Source organism: Maniola jurtina, chromosome 19 (genome assembly GCF_905333055.1).
Source record: "Maniola jurtina chromosome 19, ilManJurt1.1, whole genome shotgun sequence".
Classification (NCBI taxonomy): domain Eukaryota; kingdom Metazoa; phylum Arthropoda; class Insecta; order Lepidoptera; family Nymphalidae; genus Maniola; species Maniola jurtina.
In genome coordinates, this window is record NC_060047.1 from 12,451,198 (window position 1) to 12,476,892 (window position 25,695).

A 25,695-nucleotide genomic window follows, 5' to 3' on the forward strand; every position below is an offset into this window, starting at 1 on the left:
AGTAAGAGATAAAGGTGAAGACTCACTACAGTCGAGGAACCTGCACAAGCCAGCGAACGTGTGGCGAATGCACTTGGTGGCGTATCGCCCAGGACGCCAGTTTGCCCCACTCGCTCGCGTTCTTGCAGTAGATGGAAATGCGTGGTTCCGCATACGTGTACTTGTTCTCTTCGTAATCACTCATCACTTCCTGCAACGAAGAATTCACAACAAGAAGAAAAGGTTGAGTTTATTTTGCTGACACCATCATCAAAGGCTTGGCATGGCATAATATTGTATATCAAATCTTTGAAAAGAGCAACCGCCGAGTTTCTTGCTGGTACTTCTCGGTAGGAAAGGCATTCCCAACCAGTGGTAGATGCTCCTGACGATACAAAAGTATTTGTAAAAGTCTAATTAAATAAAAATATTTTGAATTTGATAAATTTTAGCGAAGTAAATATTTTAAGTATCGTTAATTTAGGTTCTTCTGACTTGAAGATATGTACTAAACCTTGATGATGCTAGCGAAGTAAGTGCCGTTCATGTAGTTGTCGGTCTTCAAGAACACCTCCCTCAGCCTGCTCTCGCCCACGGGGTTGTATTTCGCGTTGAACTTGTCGAAACGATGAAACGTGTTCCGATCCTATAAAAATACCAAGTTTTTAATTACAAAATAAAATCTTTTACTAGCTCTCGATTATTCTATTTAGGCAGGAATATACTTTACTTAGCTGTTTTACTGTTGCTTTGTCAAATTCACTTTTAATCTTACCATTAGGTTTTAATTATTTTTACCTAACAATATCCATTACATTCACGAACTCTTTCCAAGAACGAATATTTAAGTAGCCCCCTGTGGTTCTGAATAAATCTGAAATCCATAAATAGGTAGAAAAATTCGTTGTTCAAAACACAGTCCTGGAGGAAAATGTAGGTAACAATCACCAATTGATTCTTGCACTACAGGCTCTACTGAGTAAACCCAGTATTATCTATTTCTTGTGCCTCTCTATCTTACCTTTTGGACTTTTGCTTTTGGTTTTGGTTTTGCTTATTGGACAATAGTCTTTGCTAAACGGAAAAGTTGAGCTACGTTGGCAGCTCTGCCAGTTACCAGTTAGTTAAGTAGCTACATATTTAGACAGCTCAACGTGCTGTTTTAGATAGTTCAGTTCTTCTACCTTCGTGTCTATAGCTACCACCTTCAAGTCAAGAATGAATACGGTGCATCTTCCACCAAGCGCGCTCCATCTTAATTCTTAGGCTGCATCATCACATGCCAGCATGACGTCTGATTACAGCCAAGCGCTAATTTATAGAAATTTTAAAAAATACATAGTGTAGTGGGTAAAGGGACTAACAGCATGCACGTCCAGTATGTCGACGTTGAGGTCGTAAGCGTCGAGGTGCATCTCCTCGAACACGGACTTGAGCGTCATGGGCGCGCCGCCGCTCAGCGCCACCACCGCGTCGGGCTGCGTGCGCAGCGTGCGCTTGATGAAGCGCAGCAGGTGCTTCTGGTTCATGCTGGACGCGGCGTGGATGTGGGTGTCCACTTTCCTGTGTATTTTAACTCATTTTCACCACCACGCATTGGCATAAGAGACGAAGCAGTTCGGAGCGAAAAGGTGTCAGGATAAGAGCCACGGATGAGGAGCGGGAATTCAGCTGCAGTAGGTGGTGAATAGTGACAATGATATCTAGCCACTGAGGGAGAGAGGCAACATGAGAAACAAGGATGAAACAACAAATATTTGAAGGGAGCCGAGGCGGCGCTTTGGGAGCACGCCAAGAGCAAGTACTACACGATCAAAGCCTCATTTATAACCCCTTAGGGGTTGAATTTTCAAAAATCGTTTCTTAGCGGATGTCTATGTCATAATAGCTATCTGCATACCAAATTTCAGCCTGATCCGTCCCGTAGTTTGAGCTATGCGTTGATAGATCACATTTTATTATTTGGAAGTATTTAGAAGTTCTGATCACTTACCTGACGTTGTAAAAATCTCTGTGAGGTACAGCCTTCTGCAGCGCGAGCTCGTGGAGCTCGTTGAGCAGCACGTGCATCTTGAACTTGGACGACAGGTAGCTCAAGCGACGGTAGCAGAACGATTTCCTACAAAACAAACGAACAAAACCGTGTTTCTTCTTCTCTCAGTACCTATGTGGATAAAAGTCCAATATAGCCCCTGGCGCGGGCGATAGGAGTCTGGACTGTCCTTTTTATTTCACATTTTTTCTATTGGAAGAGTTATATACTCTCCCTATTCAGCATTGTTTACCTCCATTAAGTAAATTGGCGTACTTATTCTAAATAGGTAGACATTAAAATGATTCCTGTAACAAACTCTCAATACTTGCACCTTCGTACGACATATATAGGTTTCATGTACGGACTTCTACTTACCACGGTCTTGCGCCTTGTTTTGAAATCAGTGGCTCCTTACGACTCATTTGATATCGATGGGGGTTTAGGGGGGGTCACCGTTCCAGCATTTTGGGAGTTTCTATTAAGAATAATGTGCTCTTACAGTGGTCCGTCGCTGATCATGGCGGTGAGTCGCGCCATGTCCTCGACGTACTTCTCGAAGGGCAGGTGTCGGTAGCTCAGCGGCTTGTGGTCGGCGGCATCGCCCTCGCTGCGGTACACGCGCACCACGCCGCGCTGCCAGCGGCACACGTAGTGCCGGCTCGGGGGAAACGGACACGCCCACGGGTCTTGGATTGCCGCATGCTCTACGTTCAATAACACCACTCTAAATAAAGAAATAGAGAACGAGCAAAGAAAAGGTGGATGGATTGCGTGAAAGAGAATATGCGTATAAAAGGGGTGGATGATACATTGATGGATAACAGAAGGGAGTGGAAGAAGAAAACATGTTGTACGGACCCCATGTAGCGTGGGATAAGGTCAGGAAAAAGAATATGTTTAATAGTTTACCATTTGCACTTAAATCCTCTTGACTGTCACAGAAGCCTCTGTGACCCGGGAAGATTGTTGACAGGGTACCAGGCAGAGAAACTGTATCAAAGTTTCAAAAATTAGTCATTGGGTCGAAGTTCGAACATTAAAAAAAATATATATATTGACTTAACACAAATCTTACTAAATATAAAATGAATCTAACCGTCTGACGAATAGTTGCCACAATGAGCTTACTAGCTGATGCCAGCGACTTCGGCCAGATGGGTTCAGGCTTTTAAAAATTCTGTGATCCTCTTAGATTTTCTGGGATAAAAGTAGCATAGGTCGCTCCCCGGGTAACTACATCCAAAAATTACGTCGCTCAGTTGCACGGTTGCGGCGTTTTTTAAGTTTAAAACAAACACACTTTCGCATTTGTAATAATAAAGGTAGTGATTATTTACATTGCGTTTCTGAATTCTGCCAGCTGCCTCGCCCGACACCCTGCGCGATCTGCAGATCTACCGAAGAGCATGTTCTTAAGCGAATGCTCTGCTCCGCGACCGCTTCTACAAACGATAACAGCTTATTTTTGTCAAATAAAAAACCTATTCAAGCTTCAAGAGCATGAGCAAACTAAAATCCGCGGTAAAGTTGGTTGACATGTTCAGATTCTACCGCTTAAACAGCTGCTAGGTAATTAAAATGCTATCCTTTGTGCTATTTTCCCACCTACTGCTAGAACAAGCTTTATCATCGTTGGACGAAGATATTGGAATGAGTCAGGTTTAATAAAAATGTCAACGATACCATCAAATTTCAGCACAGCACTGCTTAAATCGATGACGTCATCATGCGGCTGTTCCTCCTTAGGGGGAGACTGTCGGTGCGTGATGTAGTAGGCCAGGGTCTCCGGGAACGACTGCTCTGACATCTCCATGTAGTCGCGGCGGAGTGCCAGCGCGTCGATGACATACAATGCTGAACGCTCCAGGTCATCTAACGGCACCTACATTCAATATTTCGACCTCAAGATCCGTTCATCTTAAGTGCATGGACCTTAGGGTCGTAACTAGGTACAGTATTTTAATTTTTCCACAGGCTGATGGCTGCGAGTTACTACCACCTAACTGGCAAAGCCTAATCATCAAAATCTTATGTGTTATCTCCACGCAATTGTATGGTACTTCTACTATGGTAAAAAAGGTCGACGGTTCAACAAAAGCTTCCCAGACGCTGCCCAGCCAGGTTGCTGAGATGGTGATCCTAAGTATACAGGGGTACGAAAGACCAGATTCCTCACCCCGGTGACATGAATCCCGGCAACGGACAGGCGTTGGAAGGTGACGGTGTTGCCCGCATTCTCTCGCCGCCCGTACGCATCGCCCGGGCCGCGGATGTGCGTGCGCGTCGCTCCGGATATGTTCTTGCGCGTCTCGCTATTAAACAGAGCTTGCTTAAGAGGACAGAATCTGGGGACTACGTCCTTGTTTTCTACAAAACATCTTCAAGGTCAACCGATGTAACATTTGACAGTTGGTCCCGACTCAAACTCAACCCAATTTTAGTACAAGTGTACCAGGCTATCGGCTAGCAAGGAGAAACGGCAAATCCTCGTTAGGCGCATCTGGTAATGCCCTTTTAAACACGTCACTAATTAGTAATAACCACGACTGCTTTCCGCTCTGCCAAGAGTGGTAGAAGAAGGCTTACCATGAGAATTGAGATTGAATACTTACTATCGAGACTTGGCCCATTGTTTAAGGTCTTTCTTAGAGCCAAACATTTTGTTAGTTGTCCATTTTTTTAGTGGTGAAACTAAAAATTTGCCTACTTATTCATTCTTCTCTTTATTTACATTTAAGTACCACAAGAGCACAAAAACATTGTGATTATCAGGGTTAAAAGTTGTCAAATTGAAATGACGGGTTGTCAATAAATACGTTTATTGATGTAATAATTTTTTGTTGTTATGGAAAGAGGTCCCATCCTACCTTCTCGTTTGAATCCATATCCATACCACAGATCCATACCCAAAATATAGGATTTCTGTAGCATTCTGTAGGTACTTATAGTAGAGGTAGGTTTATATACCTACCTATCAAAATATGCAAATTCCGCAAATTCTCTCACGATGTATGCCTTCACTCAGAAGGTTGGTAAGATTTCAAAGTCAAAGTCATTCAAAGTATGTACCTACAAGTGTACCTACTCTTTTTGATGGGCGAAATTGTTAAAGGGTAACAACTAGTGACTAGAACATTACGATCAGGAAAGGTAACTTAAATAAAAGATTTACTAATTTTTCCACAATTAATTTATATTTCAAGTCATGTATCATGTATGTTATACGTCTATGAAGTACAAAATATAAATTTTATACATTTTATATTGAAGATAGCTGCATAGTGCATACCTACCTTCTAAATCATATTATATCTTACTTACATCTTATACTTACATATTAATAAAATTTACCTTTTACCTAGATACCTAGTTAGAACTTGGTGACAGAAAAAACAAGCCTATGGCCTATGAACCGAAATATCTAGCGTCCCACCGAGCGAGCATATCTATCTCCCACGGGTACTTTTCACGCTACGAGGCTCATTATTATCAATCCTAGAACCTCAGCTTGCCGATGTTACTGACATATTATCTACCAACTCATGGAACTAAATACTACACAAGTGAGGGTCGCTTGAGGCTGACGATGGGCGCGTTGAAGTTGGGCGGCGGCGGCGTGACCGGCGGGCCGGGGGGTGCGGGGCAGTTCTGCAGCAGGGAGAACCCGTGACGAGCCTGCAATGTTCACATTATCAATATCTACCTAGGTAGGTATTATGAAGAATGTCCATAACTAGCCGGCAATATCAACAGTGGTATACGTGGTACTAATTCGGTTGGTCAAAACCCTCTAAAACTAGATGGACAGGTCCAAAGGTATTTCGTTATATAGATAACTAGTTCTAAAGTATTTTTGAAGTGAAAACTTCTACAAGCGTTGTACAATTTTGGGATGGCGGTTTATCGCCAAAAAATTGGAATTTCTACTATTTTTGTTAGCACTTTTAAATTTACTTCAGAGAATAGGACTTATTCTGTTGTATAGTATCTCTGAAACCTGACAGGTCAAAATCTAGTAGGTAGGTACTATCATTTTCCGGTACCTACTTACCTACGTACAATCGAATTAGTAAATTAGTATCATTACCAGAATAATACTTAAAACTACCGTGTACCAATAAAAAGAAAGAGTTATTTAGAAAAATCAAAGTGTAAGTTCTTTTCTATCAAAATTATTCAGAAACTGATTTTAGCAACTGTTCTAACTTAAATCTACTTAGTCCCAAAAAGCATACAAAAAGCAGGCAAAACGTATAGGTACAAACTTGATGTTACACATAACACTGTAAAATTGGCTCACACAATATGGGCAGTTAAAAACAAACATGTTTACTGATATGAAATTAGTTAAAATCTTACCTTTTTTCCTTTAATAGATGGCGTTCGCGGAATATAACCCAACATTCAAAATAAAGCATTTCGTTATAAATGAATGCTTTGTGTCTGCACTGATCATTTTAACTTCATACTCTCACTAAATTACGCATCCATTTTCATGCACTGTAACAACGATATCTATGTACTATGCACTAGTTTAGTCATTCTTCTGTCAAAATTACTATGATCACCCTGTCTAATTCTGTTGTACACAATCTCTAAAGTCTAAACAGAACTATGCTCTATCAGAATGAATAAACCTTCTAATGCGTGGTACTTAGACTTCGTTTCACTGTAACATCAGTGTCATACTTTTGCCAAAATTGTTGGTAACAATAATTATTATCGCATTAAGATTCTTATACTTTTTGAAATCTATTTACAATATAATAACTCAAAATTTAAAAAACTCCCGACACAAAAACCTCTAACTAGAAAACTAGAAAAGAGCTGATAACTTTCAAACGGCTGAACCGATTTTCTTCGATTATAGCTAAGAACACTCTCGATCAAGCCACCTTACAAACAAAAAAAAAAACTAAATTAAAATCGGTTCATTCGTTTAGGAGCTACGATGCCACAGACAAATACAGATACGCACGCCAAACTTATAACACACCTCTTTTTGGGTCGGGGGTTAAAAACAATTCAAACTTTGTAGCGATCTTCGGTAAAGTTGTTGATTTTCAAATCCAACAATTTCAATAGAGACATTCGAATAAGAAAAAATAAAAAGCTTATTAGTTTTTTTTAGATAAAGTAGGTAGTTAAAGTAAGTAAGTAATAAATAGGTAGTTTTGACAAAAGTATTATCCAGGTATACCTTATGGAGGCATGGGCGAGCCACTCCGCTTTATCTATTACCATAAAAATATATTATTCACTGAGAACTCTTCATAGAGCTTAAATTAATGTGAACTCCCTTTATCTTTCAGTTTTTTTCGTTAGTTTGCATTAGAATGAAATAGAGAGCGTATAATCCGCGACAGGTTGAAATGGCAATCGAGGCATGAGGCGGGGGGACGCCCCGCTCGCCCGCATCAGGTTAGTGCGGGTGTGCGGGGCGTTCCCTCCCCGATTGCCATTTCAATCTGTCGTGTCTACTTATTGCAGTGAATGGTGTACAAAAACATAATATCAACAAACAGTAGTCAAAGTAACATTATGATGTTAAATTTTGATAAATCCGCAACAATGGTGTTAATTCAGTTGTTAAAATCTCTATTTATATATTATGTTACCGATGTTTTATGAATAGCTACTAGATATAAGATAAAAATGAGAAACGTATTCAAATGAGAAAATTTATTTCCAACAACATGATAATATTCACTCTTCTATTACGTAATCATTTTATATGTATACCTATTATACATAGTGTAAAAGTATATAATTGATACATCGACAAATTCTTATACATATACTTTGTATAGTGTCAATTTGAAATGCAATAATCTTATATTTATAACATTTACATGGTTATTTTTGTCAGGTTTGGTAAAGTTGGTCTTAAGAGATAAACAAAATTATTATCTACCCAGTAGATATTATGTATTCAAATTAGTAGAGAACATCGGGTCTAAATTATTATGGATAAAAAAAATAAGGTTATCGTGTATCTGAGTAGAGTTCAGTAAATAAGTACGTAAGTATTTATCACAAAAAAATGGAATATTATAAAATATAAATCCATAACAACAAATGAAAACATTGATAAATTTCAAATAACGTTTTATCAAAATAATCTTATTTACACAAACTCAATGTTTGAGAATGATCGTCATTTACTTAGGTTACGTACGTAACTGGTACGTAATTGGTACGTTATTAAACAAAATGACGGTGAGTATCACCCATGTATCACCTAAATGTCAAACATAGTTTACTTAGCTTACCTTATGGAGGTATTAATAATAAACGTACAAAAAATTAAAAAAATTAGATCCGTAAGCAAAGATTCATTAGATTTTCACATAAAATATGTAGTACTTGCCTATGGTTAATTCTACGCTATGGTACCTACTCAGTTAAAAGTACGTGAACTACAATGATCATTATAACTGAATCTATAAAAAGGTTGAAATTAGCAGCCTGAAAGTGATTAGTTCAAATGTTTTAAAGACGCAAACACATTACCCTGTTGTGCTGTGTTGCATTAAGTTACAACACAATCTCGCGCGACGATACACACATAACTACACCAATTAGAGAGTGTCCAGATCTTTAGCTCTCTGAACGCCTATGTCGTATCATGGTTATGCGATATAGCTGTAACTTGGACCCTAAGAAAAGGCTTTAACTGTTACCTAAAGAGAAAGAAGTAACATCTCGTTTGATTAAGTATAATAGTTCGATTCTTATTTTTTTGTGTCCGTATTGTACAACTAAAATAACCATTACGACACGAAATAAACTTGCACAGCACCAGCTAGGCTAGGTTATGTGTTTGCACCTTCACATGACATTTTGTGTTTTAGCGAGATAGGTATTAGATAATTACAAACATCTTCAGGGATGCTAGAAATAACATGATGGAACTTATGACTTCTTTACATTATAAGAACTTCTTAATTAAGTTAAATGCTTGTCTGTGAACGTCTATAATACTATACGAGCACAGACAATTAGTGATATTGCATATAAGAAATTCTTAAAATGTATGTTATGGAGTTCTTATTAGAGGAAAAACTACATGCTTTAAAGGCAGATCTTGGTGAGAAAATATTGTCAGTCATCTATACCTAAGTCCTACCTAGGTAACCTAGGCGCCATAGCAGGGAACACTAACTACCGCAAAATGGCACTTTCAATCTTACAGTCCGAATTATCACATTGACGGAAATCTTAAAATATTATATTGTAAAGCCCCTTTCTTAACATAGCATAGTTACGTTGTAAAAATAAAGCGTTTTTTACTGATTAGTGAGTAGCGATCACTCAAAATGGATATAAAAATTTATTGTAAAAAAAACGAAATTTAGTTTCTTAAATTAGTGATGCTAATTCGGGTGTTCAAAATCTCTAAACTAAAATATGTTAAGGTTGCAAAGTTTCAACTTCAATCAATTCTAAAAAACTGTACCTACTTACCTAAATGTTAATACTCTAAGATATTTACAGCATATTTCTTTAAGAAAGGGGCTCCCATCCTTATCATAATTGGGGCAACCTTACAAGGTGCTTTGAAAACAACAAATGTTAAATATAATTATATAAGTTAGGATTACATTTTAGTTCACAACGTTAGCATCGAATTGTTCGCATCCTTTGCTCTCGTGTTGATGCGTCTATCGTGGTGTCGACATTCCTTCCTGAAAACGGTTATTTTGATGAGAGAATGGAAAAACACATACTTATCACCACTTTTAATGAAAATATCGAACTCGCCATTTCATTTATAGTGCATACGTTTTAAGAACTCACTCGCCATATTTCTCTATGTGTCAACTGTCATGTCAAAAGTACGATTTTAGTCCTTAATCCAAGGTAAAAAGGTTAATTTTGATGTAACAGATGACACTTAGAGCAAATATGACGAGTGAGTTCCTTTAATGTATGCAATTAATATTTTCATTAAAAATGTTGATACAACAACTTCATTATGAGACTGTTATTGAATTGTACACACACAATATTGAATGCCACACACACAAAAAGATGCCCCACAAGCTATTTTCACGAAGGTACCTAATAGGCAATTGTGTTACCAAAGCAAAAAATACACACGGACAATCCCAAGAAATGTAATTTTTATTTAACTAACTTCTAAACTTGAATATACTAGAACTAAATTTAGAGTATTTTTTATTAATACAATAAACTGATAACTTTTAGATTATTCAGAAACAAATGCAAAATATAGATTAGAGAAAATTTACTTTAGAGAATAGCCATCCGAATCGGCACCAAACTATACCTACGATCAACAGTGTAAAATTATGTGACGAAATGTGTTATGTGTACTACTTACTACCTAATATGATTTTAATAACCGTGAGATAATACACGACGCTTTGGTCAATGCCATACAACCCATTTAATATAAGTTAAACCGCGCCTAAAGTTTTTGGAATTAGGCCCTGAGTTTTTTTTTACAATTCTAAACTAACTGAAATGGCAGGTCTAAATATATTGCTATACATTTCATAATGCTCCCTGCAGAAAAGGTAGCACTAGATTTAGACCTGCCAATTTAGGCGACCGCTTGTAGAATCGCGCGACTCTACAAGATGCCCACTGGTGCAGCGGGAGCACAAACAACCGCACACGCCGCGAAAGTTGCTATCCGTGAAAATTGCTATCTACATTTCCATGTATTTCGTATACGAGTGTTGCGCTCCCGCAACTGCGGTGGGCCCGGGTGAAAACCACTCCGTGAGTTCCTAATGTTAGTTTAGTTGAGATTGTGGTGTTCAGTGTTTCCCTACCGTGAGTGTACTTAGTGTAGAGTTGTTGTTCCAATGTTATGTTGGTACGTACCTTGAATATGTTGGTGAGCTCGTCGAGCAGCGTCTCGTAGCGGAAGGAGATGCGGATGTCGGGCACGTTGGTGCGCGTGATGTCGTTGCCCGCCACGCCCTCCTTCTGGTAGTACGGACCCAGCCAGTACTGCTTCATCTACGAGGTTCAAACGTTTCATTTCACTCTATACGTTTCTCTTTTTTTAGTAAAAATAGCAAGCAAACGAGCAGGCGGGTCACCTGGTGTTAAGTGATTACCGCCGCCTATGAAAATTTGCAGCACAGACGAATCATCTCGTTCGTAGGTTTGACTACTGCAAACATCCCAAACAAGCCAGATTCTGAATAGGCTTCAGTTCCATAGATCACACCCACATGTTCCAGCAGGTTATACAGAATATAGGAAGAGGATATAGAATCATATCCCACGAGGCAACCTGTACTTTGGCTGGGACCCCACCATGGGACCTGGACGCTATGACACTGGATAGGGTGTAGAGTAGGGTGGAGGCCCGTTCACTGGGGGAACACCCGTCTCCGACGGAAGTAGATGGGTGGCGGAGATTAGCGCAGGCCTAGGTCCTCTTCCATTGGCAGAGGTAGCTTGCATCTCAGAAACTGACATGGACAACTTTTTATCCCGGAAAATCAAAGAGTGCAAAAACAAGTCTCGATAGCTCAACGGTTGAGGAGTGGACTGAATTCCAAAAGGTCGGCGGTTCAAACCCCACCCGTTGCACTATTGTCGCACCCACTCCTGGCACAAGCTTTACACTTAATTGGAGGGGAAAGGGGAGTATTAGTCATGATTCGCATGGCTAATATTCTTTATTAAAAAAAAGAGTTCCGACGGGGTGTTTAAAGAACCTAAATCCAAGCGGACGAAGTCCCGGACATCATTTAGTACCCAAATGAATGAGTTTACCTCATGCGGGAAGCCGGACATAAGCACGGAGTTGCGCGCTAGCTCGCACATGTCACATGAGCTCAGCTTCCACACCTGCGCCGCGATGCTGTACTCCTCCATCAGAGGTTCCTAGCAAACAAACAAAGGTTTCAAAATTAACTGAAAAAGCTAGGAGGTATGTTTATGATACCATTGACGTTCCCATCTCAAAATCCGTGCCGACGAAAATTGATAAATCTTCACATTTACAAGTAGAACCTGGATAAATATTAGGAATGAATAGGAAGAAAAGTTCTTTGAGAGGCAACATCAAAAAGTGAAAGTGAAAGAACAAATCGAGTGAAAATGAAGTAAAAGTCGAGTGAAAGGGGAGTAAAATTGAAATGAAAATTAACAATGTAGAGTCAACAATACCTTGGTGAAGTGGAACTGTAGAGGGTCGTCAGTACTGAGAGTGATGCAGAGGCCGCGCGCGAGGAACTCTGGCAGAGGGTTGCGGTGGTAGTTGAGGAAGAGGGAGTTGTTACTGAGAGGAGACATCGCAATGGAGATCTGGGCCAGGTAGTACAAATACTGCAGAACTGGCACCTGTCAAAGGTAAAAAAAATATGTAACCAAATTACTCATACTTATGCAAAAAACCTGAAACTAAAGAGAACCCTTAAAGATATCTTTCCAGGTAAGTAGAACTAAACATGCGTGGTATTCATCTATCCATAATATTGTAATAAGAAAAAATAGAATTTTTAAACTATGGTTTTTACATATAACTAATTTTTAAACCTTCATAAAAAATGGCGGCTTCAAAACAGATGTTCTGTTTGGCAGCCATTTTAAATACAGCCAGAAAGAGATTTCAGAAGAAAATGAGGGAAGAACCATGTATTCTTCTGTCGAGGTTATACGCATACCTTTCTCAGAAGCAGTCCGTGGGAAATATTTTCAGCGAGCATAAACCCACACACGAGATGCTGCACCGGCCCTGCCTCTCCGCAGTGAGGCCGCAGCACAAACGTGTTTAGACCTTGCTCTCTGTGGAAGTAAAGCAAAACAATGAGAGACCGAATCGAGACTTACGAGCTATGAATGAAAATGTGAATCGAAAGCTTTTCATAAATCCATAAATGAATACCATAAATAATCTTCTAAATGTAAAACATACAAAAGGTGTACCCAGTACAGTTTTTTAAAGGCAAAGATTGTAAACATTAAAGTGTCAACAAAATAAGCGTCATTGATCTATGGCTCGGATTTTTTGTGGTGTGCCCCAAGGTTCTCATGTTAGGCCAAACTCCTTCCGAAGTCTTCTTTGAAACTATGCTTTTGAAGTAAATTTGTATTTAGACTTTTTGAGTTTTTTGTAGTATTATGTTGGTTTAACAGATTTTTTGAAATTTAACAACCCACAAAAAAATCTTGGCATAAGTAATTTAAGTAATTCAAAAAGTCACTTACTTGCGGAAGTGATTGAGTACCGTGATGTTGGCAAACATGTAATAGAGGTAGTAGGCGTAGGGAGGGTTCTCTTCATCATTCCAATCAGCTGGGATGCGCACATCCGCGTCTAACATCGGGTTCTCGGGCTTAGATTCGTCATCTACACTGTCGAAGCCGATTACATGCTGCAAATAGAGTTATGGTTCTTTTATGTTTCCTTTTGTAGTTCCAGACTATACTTAGTTAATTGAAGATGCTATTTCTGAAATTATATACAACTACAACTAGGACAGTAAATGCACTATTTAAACAAGTACCATCGTTGAACACGTTATTACTTTCTATCAATTATGAATCTCAATATCCAAACATATGCTAATAATAATAAATGTAGGTAACTTAATAATTACACACTTAAGTTTCATTTATCAAGGGCCTGATTCACAACCATCAGATAAACTTTATCTAACGAATCAATTTAACGTTATGGCAGTTTTTGTATTGGGAATCTGCCAAAATTACTTTATTCTTTAGTTATTTAGTTTATCTGGTATTTGAAAAACAGGCCCTTAGACGGTATAATGTTCACTTCAATACGGGGAAGTAATGTCTCACCGTTAAGAATTTGTGGAGCTCAAGATTACTATTTGGATCGTTGGTGACTTCGAACAGCGGCTGGAAGATGTTGCTGAGGAATTCTTGGAAGTTGTTCATGATCTTGTTAGACTTGAAAATATCGCTGAAAGTGAATACAATATTAGATAGAACAAAACTATAGCCTCTGGGACTTAATTAATGAATTGATCAACATTTTTGGTAAATGCAAGTTGTGCAATCAAACCCCTATTACAAAATATAAAGAATAGTTATTAATTAAGGAAATAAAGACTTAAAAAATTAAGTAACTGCTCATTTTTTGTTTAGAAAAATGTAGAAATAAGATTAATCGGTATGGTGCATTATGTTTATGCATGGTGGGCAAGCAGAAAACTTGTAGCAGTCATGAAAAGATACGAATTAATTATATAAAGCAAAGCTAAAACAAGAAGAATAGAATAATTTCTAATGATAGAAATTATGAAAATAATAGTTTAAAAGGCATGACAATACTGAAATAGGTACTCACTATAGACGCGGGATCTGCAGTAACCAGCGTACGTTGTTAGAGTGCACGTCGTACTGTATTGCCCATTTAGCCAACTTCGCCCACTCTCCCGGACTCTTGCCATAAATTGACAGCCTTAGTTCTGCATTCTGATATTTGCTCTCTTCTAAATCTGATGCCACTTCCTAAAAAAGTGTAAAAGATACAGTTTTCCCATTACAAATTGCGATTTTTAGCTGTTAGAAAAGTAAACTAAGATAACTGATTTACTTTTAAATAAAAATCTTCTTATTAAATTAATTTTTTTGTGGTATCCTACAAGGTAGCCTGAGTGGAGAACTCAATTGATGTTCAATGTTTATAAGAAAGATGATTACCTTAATGATCCTGGCGAAGTATTTCCCGTTCATATAGTTGTCAGTCTTGAGGAACACCTCGCGCAAACGACTCTCCCCGATGGGGTTGTATTTCGCATTGAACTTGTCAAAGCGATGGAACGTGTTACGATCCTAGAAATATGTAATTAGGTATAAAACTTATTAATGATAAATGTACTGAACATTCATGATGCAATCGAAAATCTTAATAGAGTAAGTTCGTTCCGAAAAGAAAGTTTTTTTTTTTAAAGAAGATAACGCTGTTTTAACCCTGCCCATTCCGGTTTTTGTAGAAACGAAATTGGTACGCTATTTTTGAAAATATGTAATATTATAAAACAATTTCTCAATCTTGTAGATAATTTTAGGATTTCTACAATTGAGTAAGTTCATCATCATCATCATCATCAGCCTGTGGACGTCCACTGTTGGACATAGGCCTTCCCTATAGAGCGCCACCACACCCGGTCCTCAGCCTTCCTCATCCAGCCACTTCCCGCCAGCCGCTTTATATCGTCGGTCCATCGTGCTGGAGGGCGTCCCACACTACGTTTGCTTAAACGCGGTCTCCACTCAAGGACTTTCCGGCTCCAACGGCCATCGCCTCTACGACAGGCATGGCCTGCCCACTGCCACTTCAGCTTGCTAATAGTTTGGGCTATGTCAGTGACCTTGGTTCTCCTGCGGATCTCCTCATTTCGGATCTTATCCCTCAGGGAAACTCCTAACATAGCCCTCTCCATAGCTCGCTGAGCAACTTTGAATTTGTGAACAAGGCCATTTGTCAGTGTCCACGTTTCAGCACCATAGGTGAGGACGGGAAGGACACACTGGTTGAAGACTTTTGTTTTCAGGCATTTGAGTAAGTTAGCTTGATAAAAAATAATATGCTTTAATTACCGCATGCACGTCTAGCATATCGACTGTGAGGTCATAAGTACTGAGGTTCATGGACTGGAACACCGCTTTTAGTGTCATTGGAGTGCCCTTGTGCAATGTCACCACCTGAAAAGATTCCACAATTAAATCCAGAAAACTTCTATTTATTAGACTGAAAGAAATAAGAAGGACTAAACTCACTTCATCTGCATGATTTTTTAATGTCTTCTTGATAAAACGAAGCAAATGCTTTTGATTCATACATGAAGCTGCGTGAATGTGTGTGTCCACTTTTCTGTAAATTATTTAAGGATTTGTGAAAATAGTAGGCATTGTTTTAAAAACTACATATAATACTATAGTAGCAGACTTTTTTAGCTACTATCTATATAATATAAACGTCAAGGTTCTAACTTGAGGAGATCAGTGCTTGGTAGGGAGCCAACGATGGGTTGATCTAGAATCTAGAGCATGAAGATGATATAGCGACTATAATTATAATATACAGCATGCTAAATTTTTGACATCTGTCAATGATTGTCATCGATTGCGGTAGAATGACAGCTACAATGTCACGATCGCAATCCCCTCTGATTGACTGACCCTCGCTCACTATTGGCTACAATATGGCTACAATGCATTGTTGCAATAAAAACAGCATAAATTTAGCCAATAACAACAATTGCGATTGTAATAATGATTGATGCAGGTTTTGCGGAATCGAGCTACAGGGTAGCAGACCTCGATCAGATACCAGGCTCACGCAAGGGTAAGGAAGAAGTGTAGTTATATTCTACCGTATATTATAGAAGTCACGATGAGGTACGGCCTTCTGTGAGGCGAGCTCCCGAAGCTCGTTAAGTAGCACGTGCAGCTGGAACTTGGACGACAGGTACGACAATCTTCGGTAGCAGAACGATTTGCTGCAACAGGAAAATCGTCAAGAACATCAAACGCTTTAGAGAAATCAAGAGGGAATCTTTAGTGCCAGACAGATTTCGAAGTATATAATATTGAGGTAAATATTTTTAATAGAAGCGAATTCAAAAGATACAAAATCCTTTTGATTAAAGTGTTTTTCTGTATAGATATTAGAATTTGTACTCTACCAATACGAGTTTCTTGCTGGTTCTTCTCGGTAGGAACGGCTTTCCGAACCAGTGGTAGATTATTTTGACGATTCAAAAGCACTTATAAAAGTTTAATTGAATAAAAATATTTTGAATTTGAATTTGAATATATACAAATCTAGTGTCATGGTCAAAAAGTTCTACATCATGTAATTCACTCACAGTGGCCCATCCGCAATCATAGTGCACATAACATTCATGTCCTGGATGTATTGCGTAAGGTCTACATATTCGTATGGAACCCTTTCCTCGCCCTTCTCCGTTTTCCGGTACAAGTTGAACACGCCTCGGTCGGACTTGATGATGTAGCCCTTCGCTTCGGGCATCGGACACTCCCATGGGTCCTTGTCTTTGAATGGAGGGTGGACTATGTGATCTGAAATTATGGAAGCTTTTAAGGCTTGAAGACATCACCTGCAAACAAATGGCTTTCGCATGCTAACTTTCCATGATTTGCAAATTATTTGGAGTTAAGTTTTGGGTGCAAACGCACTGTACAAATCATTGTCATTGTTGGAACAGCATACAATGTTTGCATGTTCTTCATCCGCCTACCGTGAACTTAGTTTGGCCTTAGCTAGAGTGAGATGGAGCGTGTTGTTTCCCCTGACTGTTCCCTCCTTTGGTGGATTTGACCTGAAGGGGTCAAATCTATAAAAAGAGATAAATTCTGGAGGGACTCTGACTATAGGTGGTCGCACTGTTAGTGCTCAGGGGTGCTGAGGTGAGGACCTCACCAGCAATATGGCTCTTGGGCACTTTAATGCCGGGCGTGTGGTTGGGAGGCGCGTCCGCGTCCATGCTGCGTAGGAAGCGCGTGGTGATGGTGGCGAAGCTCTGCTGCGACATGTCCATGTAACGCTTGCGGATCTCCAACGCCTGCACCAGGTACGACGACGCCTGCTGAAGGTCTTCCAGTGGGACCTGGTGAGGTATTGCAAGTTCGTAAATAAGATCAGTCATTGAACGGCAGAATTTAATATTAGTTATCACGTTAGGATAGTCAGGTAATTTTTGAGCGAAAAGGAGCCTGGCCGTTAAATTTTTGATTCCTCCACACCTCACCCCTCACCACAGAACTTGTTCCCCTTAAATCACACTAATATTATAAAGGAGAAAGTTTGTATGTGTGTGTGTGTGTGTGTGTGTGTGTGTGTGTGTGTGTGTATGTTTGTTACTCCTTCACGCAAAAACTACTGGACGGATTGGGCTGAAATTTAGAATGGAGATAGATTATACCCTGGATTAGCACATAGGCTACTTTTTATCCCGGAAAATCAAAGAGTTCCCACGGGAATTTTAAAAAACCTACATCCACGCGAACGAAGTCGCGGGTATCAGCTAGTATAATCACACTTCACACTAATATTATAAAGGAGAAAGTTTGTATGTGTGTGTGTGTGTGTGTGTGTGTGTGTGTGTTTGTTACTCCTTCACGCAAAAACTACTGGACGGATTGGGCTGAAATTTAGAATGGAGATAGATTATACCCTGGATTAGCACATAGGCTACTTTTTATCCCGGAAAATCAAAGAGTTCCCACGGGAATTTTAAAAAACCTACATCCACGCGAACGAAGTCGCGGGTATCAGCTAGTAATACATATCTAGTCGGGAAACATGAAGAAATATATTATGCGTCTGGTAAGGGAGGGGGCAGGACAAAGACGACAGCTACCTAACTAGCCACCTAACTACACTAGCCTATGTACATTGTACAGTAGATAGAGATACATACTCCAGAGGTGTCTTCCCCGCTGATGGCCACGCGTTGGAAGTGCGGCAGGATGACCTCGAAGTCGTCGTCGTCGACGCGCAGTCTGGATGTCTCGTCGAACACCCCCGCAACTCCGCCCGCTTCGCTGCCGGCGAACGAGCGCGTGGACTGCCCGCATTCTGCTGCCCTGTAAAAACATATTTCACATGAATATTGACCACATTCCTACCGCTGCTGGTAGTGGTTGGCGCATATTTATATCTCAAAATAGTGAGGTCCCAGGACCGATGCTCTGCTAGGGTACTTTAGGTTAATTCAAATAGTCTCTGGTCTGGTCTGCAATTCGTTGTTTATGCTGGAGTACGTCCAAAGACGCAATGTTTTCTATTCCTTCAAAATATTTCCACAAGGTCATTACTGTTAGTAAATAACTGATTAGTGATTAGCGTAGTTACATTTCCGTGCCTTCCTACGAAAAAGTAAATGTTACGGAGTACAGCGACTACGAATTTCTAACATGTGCAGGCGAGGTCTTTTTGTCTATGTGAAGTGCTTTACTGATATGGATGATCATTAACAGACGATGAACCAAAGCAAAGAGATCTTCGAGTCCTACCTTATAGAAGTAAATTTCTTGAATTCAATTTTACTGCCAAACATACCTAAGTAGCTACAGAACGCTCAAAACTTTCAAAACTACCCACCAAATCACGAAAAGTACCTAATTTAAAAAGAAACACGTGGTAAAATGTTTCACGCGTCTAGGCTTTGAACTGAATTTAAAATGTATAAACACTCGACAGCCGACACGGAACAGCGCAGACATAAGACAGTCACAACTCAGTGTAGCGTGGACTACGCAATCCGTATAACTGTAGACTTAAACAGGATTAGAATTAAACATGACTAACACAGAACGTATGTTTGGGCCCTAAGCTTTGTAACACATTCACATTTCACACACAATAGTATATAGTGTTTTATTAGATTTCTGAAAGGCTGACCTGTTTTTATTGCAATGCAATGATTTTGATGCATTCTTCACAATCGGAATATTGTCAAAACAGTGGTCAAAACTATTAAACTGTCAAAAATACGATGGGCAAGACATGTGCAACGCATGGACGACAAAATAACCCTGAAAAAGTTATAAACTGGAGGGCGATAGAGACCGAGGAAGACCCTAGAGAGGATTGCCGGAGTACAGAAGGACTTGAAAGTTTTGGGATATCAGAGCTGGTATAGTGCTCGGCAAACAACTTGGACCTGAAGAGGAATAGTGGTGGGAGAAAGTTGGCGAATCCGGGAAGCGAAAGTCGACGTATGCACCAATCGCGTGCACCCGCGCCGACTGATCAACCAATCGCGTGCACCCGCCACTCAGCAGCCAATCGCATCAATGCTCAAGTTGTTTGCCGGGCACTGTAAGAAGTTCCAATGGATTACCTCCGATGGAGGGAGTTTACTTTAGTAAGCAAGGTTCAAGCCAAGGTTCACCCAAGACTGTAGCACTTGATTATGATGATTAAGGATCTTCAAACCTGCAATACAGGATACTCAACGCATATACTTACTCTAATCATTGAATATCGGTCGGTCGATCGGCATGTGGGGTTTATATGTACCTAAGCTAATATTGTAGTTTCTGCAATGTAACGTTCCAGCCAGCCAGTGCTGTAACAAAAGGCTGTAAGGGGTGGCAAACTGCCAAAGACTTTGCAGACAATATTTCTAATTTATTTTCGTTGCCCGCCAGTAGCTTGGTAAAACATTGCTGTTATAAATCGAGGGGAACCATTTATGCAAACAGTTAAACTATAAGTACTAGTTTTTGGTGAAAATAGCGGTGATATTGGTTAGGATGTCGCGCCATAGTCGAGAGCTAACTTTTCGAATGCTATATGCATTTTAAGCAATAGTATCATTTGGTTTAATGGTGAAGGTATTTTAAATTCAAATACAATTTAGCCCTTGACTGAAATCTCACCTGGTGGTAAGTGATGATAGTCTTTAGATGGGAGCGGGCTAACCTGGAATGGGTATGGCATTTGGCTTCTACATGGGATCGTACCGGAACGCTAAATGGCTTAGTGGCATGACTCCCACCAGACCAGACCAGAGATTTAGAAAAAAAAACCCCTACCGGGAATCGAACCCGGGTCCTCCCACTAATAAGACGCTTACAACTGCGCCAGGTAGGTCGTCAAAAAGGCGAAACTACAAAATGTGCGGTCAGGTCACATCTTCATTCATATTCATTCGTTCAAATCAAAGATACAGCACGCGCAGACCGCACTGCTAGATCATATTATTGTAGAGCACGAGCATCCCCCGTGTTAAGGGTTGCGATGTGAAGGTTGATCCAATTACAAGGGTGACTCATAAAGCCGGCTATCTGGCCAAGTATGTTTCAGGATTGTTTCATAATCTTTGCGCTGTGTCACTGTGGGAAACTAACGGAAGTTGAAAGATTTTATGTTTTAAAAGAAAATTACTGAGAACTAACTGATGCCCGCGACTTCGTCCGCGTGGATTTAGGTTTTTAAAAATCCCGTGGGAACTGTTTGATTTTCCGGAATATCGATTGGGTTTGAGATCCGGTTATCGATCGGGTTGAAATCAGCTCTACATATAGGGAACTAGGGAACTTTGTAGGGACCGACAGCTGCTTGGAGAGCCTCACAGAGACCGCAGGTACAATAGCAGTGAGCTAGATTAATAGTACTCACTTGACATTGAGCTGTCTTTGTATGAGTAGCTTCTTCTCGATCTGCTCTATGGGGAACTGGGGAACCTCGTAGGGCGCTGACAGCTCGTTGGGGAGCTCCCGGGGCGCCTCCGCCCCCACTGCACTTGTAGGAGACTCGCTACCTGTACACAAAAGATATAGATTCTTTCAGAACTCAGGAACTGTTCCTGTACCAACTAAAACTATTTGTGGGAGGGTACCTACACCTGGTGGGATAGGTACCTACATTAATATTCCAGAAATTGTTAAAAAATATTTGTGGAAAATGATAATTCAGAAAATCTTTTCTTTTAATTTTAAAAATTAAATGTTGAAAATATTTTTTTAAATTCCTGAAAGCTGCAATGCATTGGCGGTTGCTCTGGTGCTGCAAATGTTCATGAACGGGGGTAAATAAGTATACCTACATCACATGACCCAGCCACACCGGCTGCTAGTTTGCTCTAATTTTTTTTTAAAATTTTTGTAAAGTATTGTTTATTGATTGCGATCAAAAAAAAAAAAATCGTATTTTTTTAAATGCTCAGTATATTTATCTCAACGAGCCTGTTTGTTGACAAAGTTCACGGGCAAGGCCAATAACAAAGTAGATAATAATATAATAACGATAATAATTAAAATATGATTGTTGTCCACTGACGCAATTTAAAATTATCACACGCAAAATAGGCGACCTAAAGAGCCGCCATTGAAACATAAAGATTACGCACGTATTGAATTATTGATCTATGTTAGTAGAGTGACCACATTCTAAGATTTATTATTAGGGAATATTAGGTAGAGTTATGAATTTATTATAAGTATAGATTGACTGTTTGTTTAAGTTCACGGGAGTAATATGAGTGATTCAGATTACTTATTTCAATATTTGCACATAGATTTGCCGTTTTTTATTATTTTTAGACGTTTATTTTGCAGATGTGAAAAATGGCATTATTAATCATTTAAGGCACCTCAGTGACATCATATTATTAGGTATTTTATTAGTATCGATATCTGTGAATTCTTTAGATTATTATCTACCAAACTATGGATTGAGTATACTCGGTTTTATGTACAAATGATTTGAAATTACAAATACATTTTTGATACCTATCTCGTACCTATTTAAAAGGATAAATAATGATATTATGATTCAGAAATGGTGATGAATAAGCCATAGTAACATAATACAGGTAAGTACTTATAATATCGATTTCTGTTATCAAATTATCGATTTATAGGAAGTTATCCATTATCAAAGAATCAATTCAATAAAATACATTACATTTTCATAGCTTTAAAAATATAATTCTATTTAGGAACGTAAAAACAGTAACAGTAAGTAGGCATGTACAATATGTAGAGTAGAGATAAACTCCAGAACTAATTACCTGATTTTGAAAATTCTTTCACTGATAGGTATACCATTCCTTCCTGAGTACTGTAGCTATATTTTATATCGCCCGGACGAAGTCGCGAGCAAAGGCTAGTATTATTTAAAAGCATTGAATGTTAATAAAAGAGGAAGTAGGCCAGCGGACCCCAGCGCTAGCTTTTGTTACATCTTTGTAAAGGCCAGGTTTTTGTTAATTCCCCCCATCCGTTACATCAATGACAGACTCGTCCCCACTTCCCACGTTATATTTTTTACATATTATACATATTTACATAATTAGGTATGTGTGTATGATAATATACCTAATATAGACCCCTAGTTGTCCACCACCACCACCACCACCACCATACATATGATATTCCTTTTAATTTGGTCGAAAAAATTGGCTATAAGTATACTTACCTAGTTATTACCCAACTGCGGCGAACCGCGAAGCCCAAAGGAGGGTTATGTGTTTGACCTGTATGTATGTAGGTATGCACGTCCGCTCGCACCTACTCAACCGCTCAACCAATTTTGATAAATGATAAGTATGTCATTGAATCGTCTTGATGGCGCGAGTTGGTACTTTCAATGTCGGATTTTATGCGCTTCAACGATCTATCTGAAAAAGATGCAGCGCATACCACAGTCGGGGTTTTTTCGAAACTTTTATAACGTGGTTTTAATCTATTACTTAGAAAATAATAATATTTTGTTATAACATAGGTTCTTTTGGGCGCAGGTAAAAGCTAGTGACAAACAAAATTAATTGATCAGAAACCAGCTTCCGTTCTAGATTTATAAAAAGAGGTATTTCTTAGAAATTTATACGCAGTGCGTTAAATTTTTTTCATCGAAACGCAATGCGTCACGAATAGGGTAACCACTTCACTTTTGGGCTAGAGCCAATTCGTACACATTATTTGTTGAGTTGTAAGCAATTATCCAGACATAAAATTACCATTATTAAACGCAAACGTAGAAATATGACAATGTGATATGTTACTATTCGTTTACAGAGTATAAAAAATAATATTGTAATTGATTTTATGGGTTGTATTTAAAGCGGCGGCGGCAAATAAATTGTGATTCGGGTGCTTGAAAAATTAACTACGGGTTCCAAAAATATTAGGTTGGCGACTAATGCTCTTCGACTAAAAACAGTCAAAACTTATCTACCTACTAGCTGACGCCCGCGACTTCGTCCGCGTGGATTTAGTTTTTTCGAAATCCCGTGGGAACTCTTTGGCTTATGTGCTAATCCAGGATATTATCTATCTCCATTCCGAATTTCAGCCAAATCCGTTCAGTAGTTTTTGCGTGAAGGAGTAACAAACACACACACACACACACACATACAAACTTTCGCCTTTATAATATTAGTCGCAAAAAAATTAAAACGCTGCCAGTTTATTTTATCAAGTGCCATTTCAAGTCACCGTTTAAGTTTTAGTCCCCGGCAAAATAATTACCCATTAATTATTATCAATATTTATGTACATTTTTTTATTTGTCAAGGCACATAAAAGTAGAAAGATTTTTGTTCAAATAAACTTTTACAAGTGCTACATATCAATTATTAGGTAATAGTTAGACGAATCTAACACTACTTGGTTCGGATTGCTCGCACTACCGAATATAACTTAGTAGTAAGAGACTCGGCGGATGCTTCTTGACTGAAGGTTTGGAGTCAGGAGTCAGGAATATTCACGTTTAAAGAAGTTTAACAAACTTCAAATATTATCTACTCCACATAACCTCCCACTGTAAAATATCTTCGAAGTATTAATTTAGTTTTTTTTTAAATTAAAGAAAGCGAGCTTTTGATAGTAGAGTCTATGGTAGAGTCACCTTTTCAAACAATAAATGTTTCAAAAAAATTAAGATTACATTTAGTTGTCATTTAGATTTTCAACAAAAGTGAAGCATACTATAATTGGCGTTTCCTAGTTTTTTAACCGACGTTAAAAAGTAGGTTACCTAGGTATGTTTTATTCCACTAAAGCTTAGTCAATCATTAACTGCGATCTTGCCTGGTGTTGGTAAAAATGACAATATAATCAAGTATCAATAGCATGTAGTCTGTAGTCTGATTTAAACGAGCTAACGTGGAAGAGATATTATGTATGTTAGGACTAAGTATTCATACTCCCACAATATTTTATAAAATATTTACGTTTTTCTTCCTGTTCCTTGTCATCGTACTGAGTATCTGAAGTAGCTCGTCTCCTCACATGCCACAGGTCCTTGTCGAAACTGTACATCGCAATTTTTTTATACACAACACTTAACACAATTTTATCATCACTAAAAGGTCTTGGATATAATATAATATACCCAGATTCCTTTAATGTTATTCAATATTTAATTGTATTTTTTCAAATATGTATATAATTCACTTTAATATCTTTATACGTGAATAGTACGTAGGATAAATAGTCAAAATCGTCTATATTGTTAAAACCTGAAAGCTGTCTATATAAACTGTGCACTAAACAACTGTTTAAATCGTCATTAAAACTTAACCACGTAAACGTATGTTATTAATATTTGATTTAAACTTTAAATAAAATATTACTAACATAAGTTTACCTACTAGCACACCTAACTATGAAGTAAAATAATTATGATGCAATAAAACAACTTTTGCGCATATATCATTAAGTTTTTGCAGTCTGATTTCCTTGAAAATTGGATGGCATTTTAGAACGATTTTTTGCGATTATAATTTGTTACTACTTGATTAACGTCTCATTAATCAAAAGCCAGTTACACTTTGCCCAGTTACCGTTAACGTTAAATTTGACTATCAAGCCACTTTTGGTTGCACAAATGAGGATTCATCATTACCCTCATACTTGACCCATCATCACACTATACTTATTGTAAAAATTTGAGATTTAGCTTTAATAGCAAAAAGATTTATAAAGGACGTAAGGATACCTACTGACTTGTGTCATCAAAGCTTATTTTTGGTGGGCAATTAAAAAACAACTTTCAACACTAACTTTCTGTGGTGCAACTGACCATTAACGTTTGACCAAATTGCCTGGTTTGATATTTTGAATTAATTCGGGCGCATTTTTTTCACTTGGCAACCTATTACATAATTCGTAACATGCTACCTACAAAGTTACGCACACTTTTGTCATAAGTAAAGAATAGAATAAAGAAAAAAAAGAAA

The 25,695-nt window shown here is 38.6% G+C and overlaps 2 protein-coding genes and 1 long non-coding RNA gene across 10 annotated transcripts in view; 1 reads left to right on the forward strand and 2 right to left on the reverse strand.

Moving 5' to 3' along the window:
- The window catches only part of LOC123874939 (AMP deaminase 2-like), a 17,168-nt gene extending 12,344 nt beyond the window's left edge, over positions 1-4,824 (reverse strand). The window contains exons 1-10 of the mRNA XM_045920519.1: positions 4,627-4,824; positions 4,191-4,326; positions 3,698-3,896; positions 3,352-3,456; positions 2,924-3,004; positions 2,514-2,718; positions 1,973-2,098; positions 1,344-1,542; positions 494-625; positions 27-190 (exon numbers count right to left, since the gene is read on the reverse strand). Of these exons, the coding sequence (XP_045776475.1) occupies positions 27-190; positions 494-625; positions 1,344-1,542; positions 1,973-2,098; positions 2,514-2,718; positions 2,924-3,004; positions 3,352-3,456; positions 3,698-3,896; positions 4,191-4,326; positions 4,627-4,673 (1,394 nt within the window). The 5' untranslated portion in view covers positions 4,674-4,824. The remainder of the gene's footprint in view (positions 1-26; positions 191-493; positions 626-1,343; positions 1,543-1,972; positions 2,099-2,513; positions 2,719-2,923; positions 3,005-3,351; positions 3,457-3,697; positions 3,897-4,190; positions 4,327-4,626) is intronic.
- The window catches only part of LOC123874972, a 26,237-nt gene extending 810 nt beyond the window's left edge, over positions 1-25,427 (forward strand). Inside the window, exons 2-4 of the long non-coding RNA XR_006798047.1 lie at positions 531-532; positions 16,215-16,288; positions 25,416-25,427. This is a non-coding gene — a long non-coding RNA (uncharacterized LOC123874972). The remainder of the gene's footprint in view (positions 1-530; positions 533-16,214; positions 16,289-25,415) is intronic.
- Positions 5,192-25,695, reverse strand: part of LOC123874936 (AMP deaminase 2) — a 45,981-nt gene continuing 25,477 nt past the window's right edge. For 3 of the 8 annotated variants that reach the window (XM_045920510.1, XM_045920513.1, XM_045920514.1), the window contains 16 exons: positions 21,132-21,273; positions 18,424-18,589; positions 17,424-17,610; positions 16,849-17,062; positions 16,354-16,479; positions 15,758-15,851; positions 15,578-15,682; positions 14,678-14,809; positions 14,322-14,485; positions 13,811-13,934; positions 13,214-13,380; positions 12,670-12,790; positions 12,173-12,346; positions 11,777-11,887; positions 10,871-11,008; positions 5,192-5,689 (listed from right to left, as the gene is read on the reverse strand). In XM_045920510.1, the coding sequence (XP_045776466.1) occupies positions 5,570-5,689; positions 10,871-11,008; positions 11,777-11,887; positions 12,173-12,346; positions 12,670-12,790; positions 13,214-13,380; positions 13,811-13,934; positions 14,322-14,485; positions 14,678-14,809; positions 15,578-15,682; positions 15,758-15,851; positions 16,354-16,479; positions 16,849-17,062; positions 17,424-17,610; positions 18,424-18,589; positions 21,132-21,273 (2,285 nt within the window). In that variant the 3' untranslated portion in view covers positions 5,192-5,569. Of the gene's footprint in view, positions 5,690-7,214; positions 7,249-7,681; positions 9,703-10,870; positions 11,009-11,776; positions 11,888-12,172; positions 12,347-12,669; positions 12,791-13,213; positions 13,381-13,810; positions 13,935-14,321; positions 14,486-14,677; positions 14,810-15,577; positions 15,683-15,757; positions 15,852-16,353; positions 16,480-16,848; positions 17,063-17,423; positions 17,611-18,423; positions 18,590-19,018; positions 19,220-21,131; positions 21,274-24,687; positions 24,987-25,695 lie in introns of those variants that run through there. The other 5 variants (XM_045920515.1, XM_045920511.1, XM_045920512.1 and 2 more) reach the window with 5 other exon arrangements.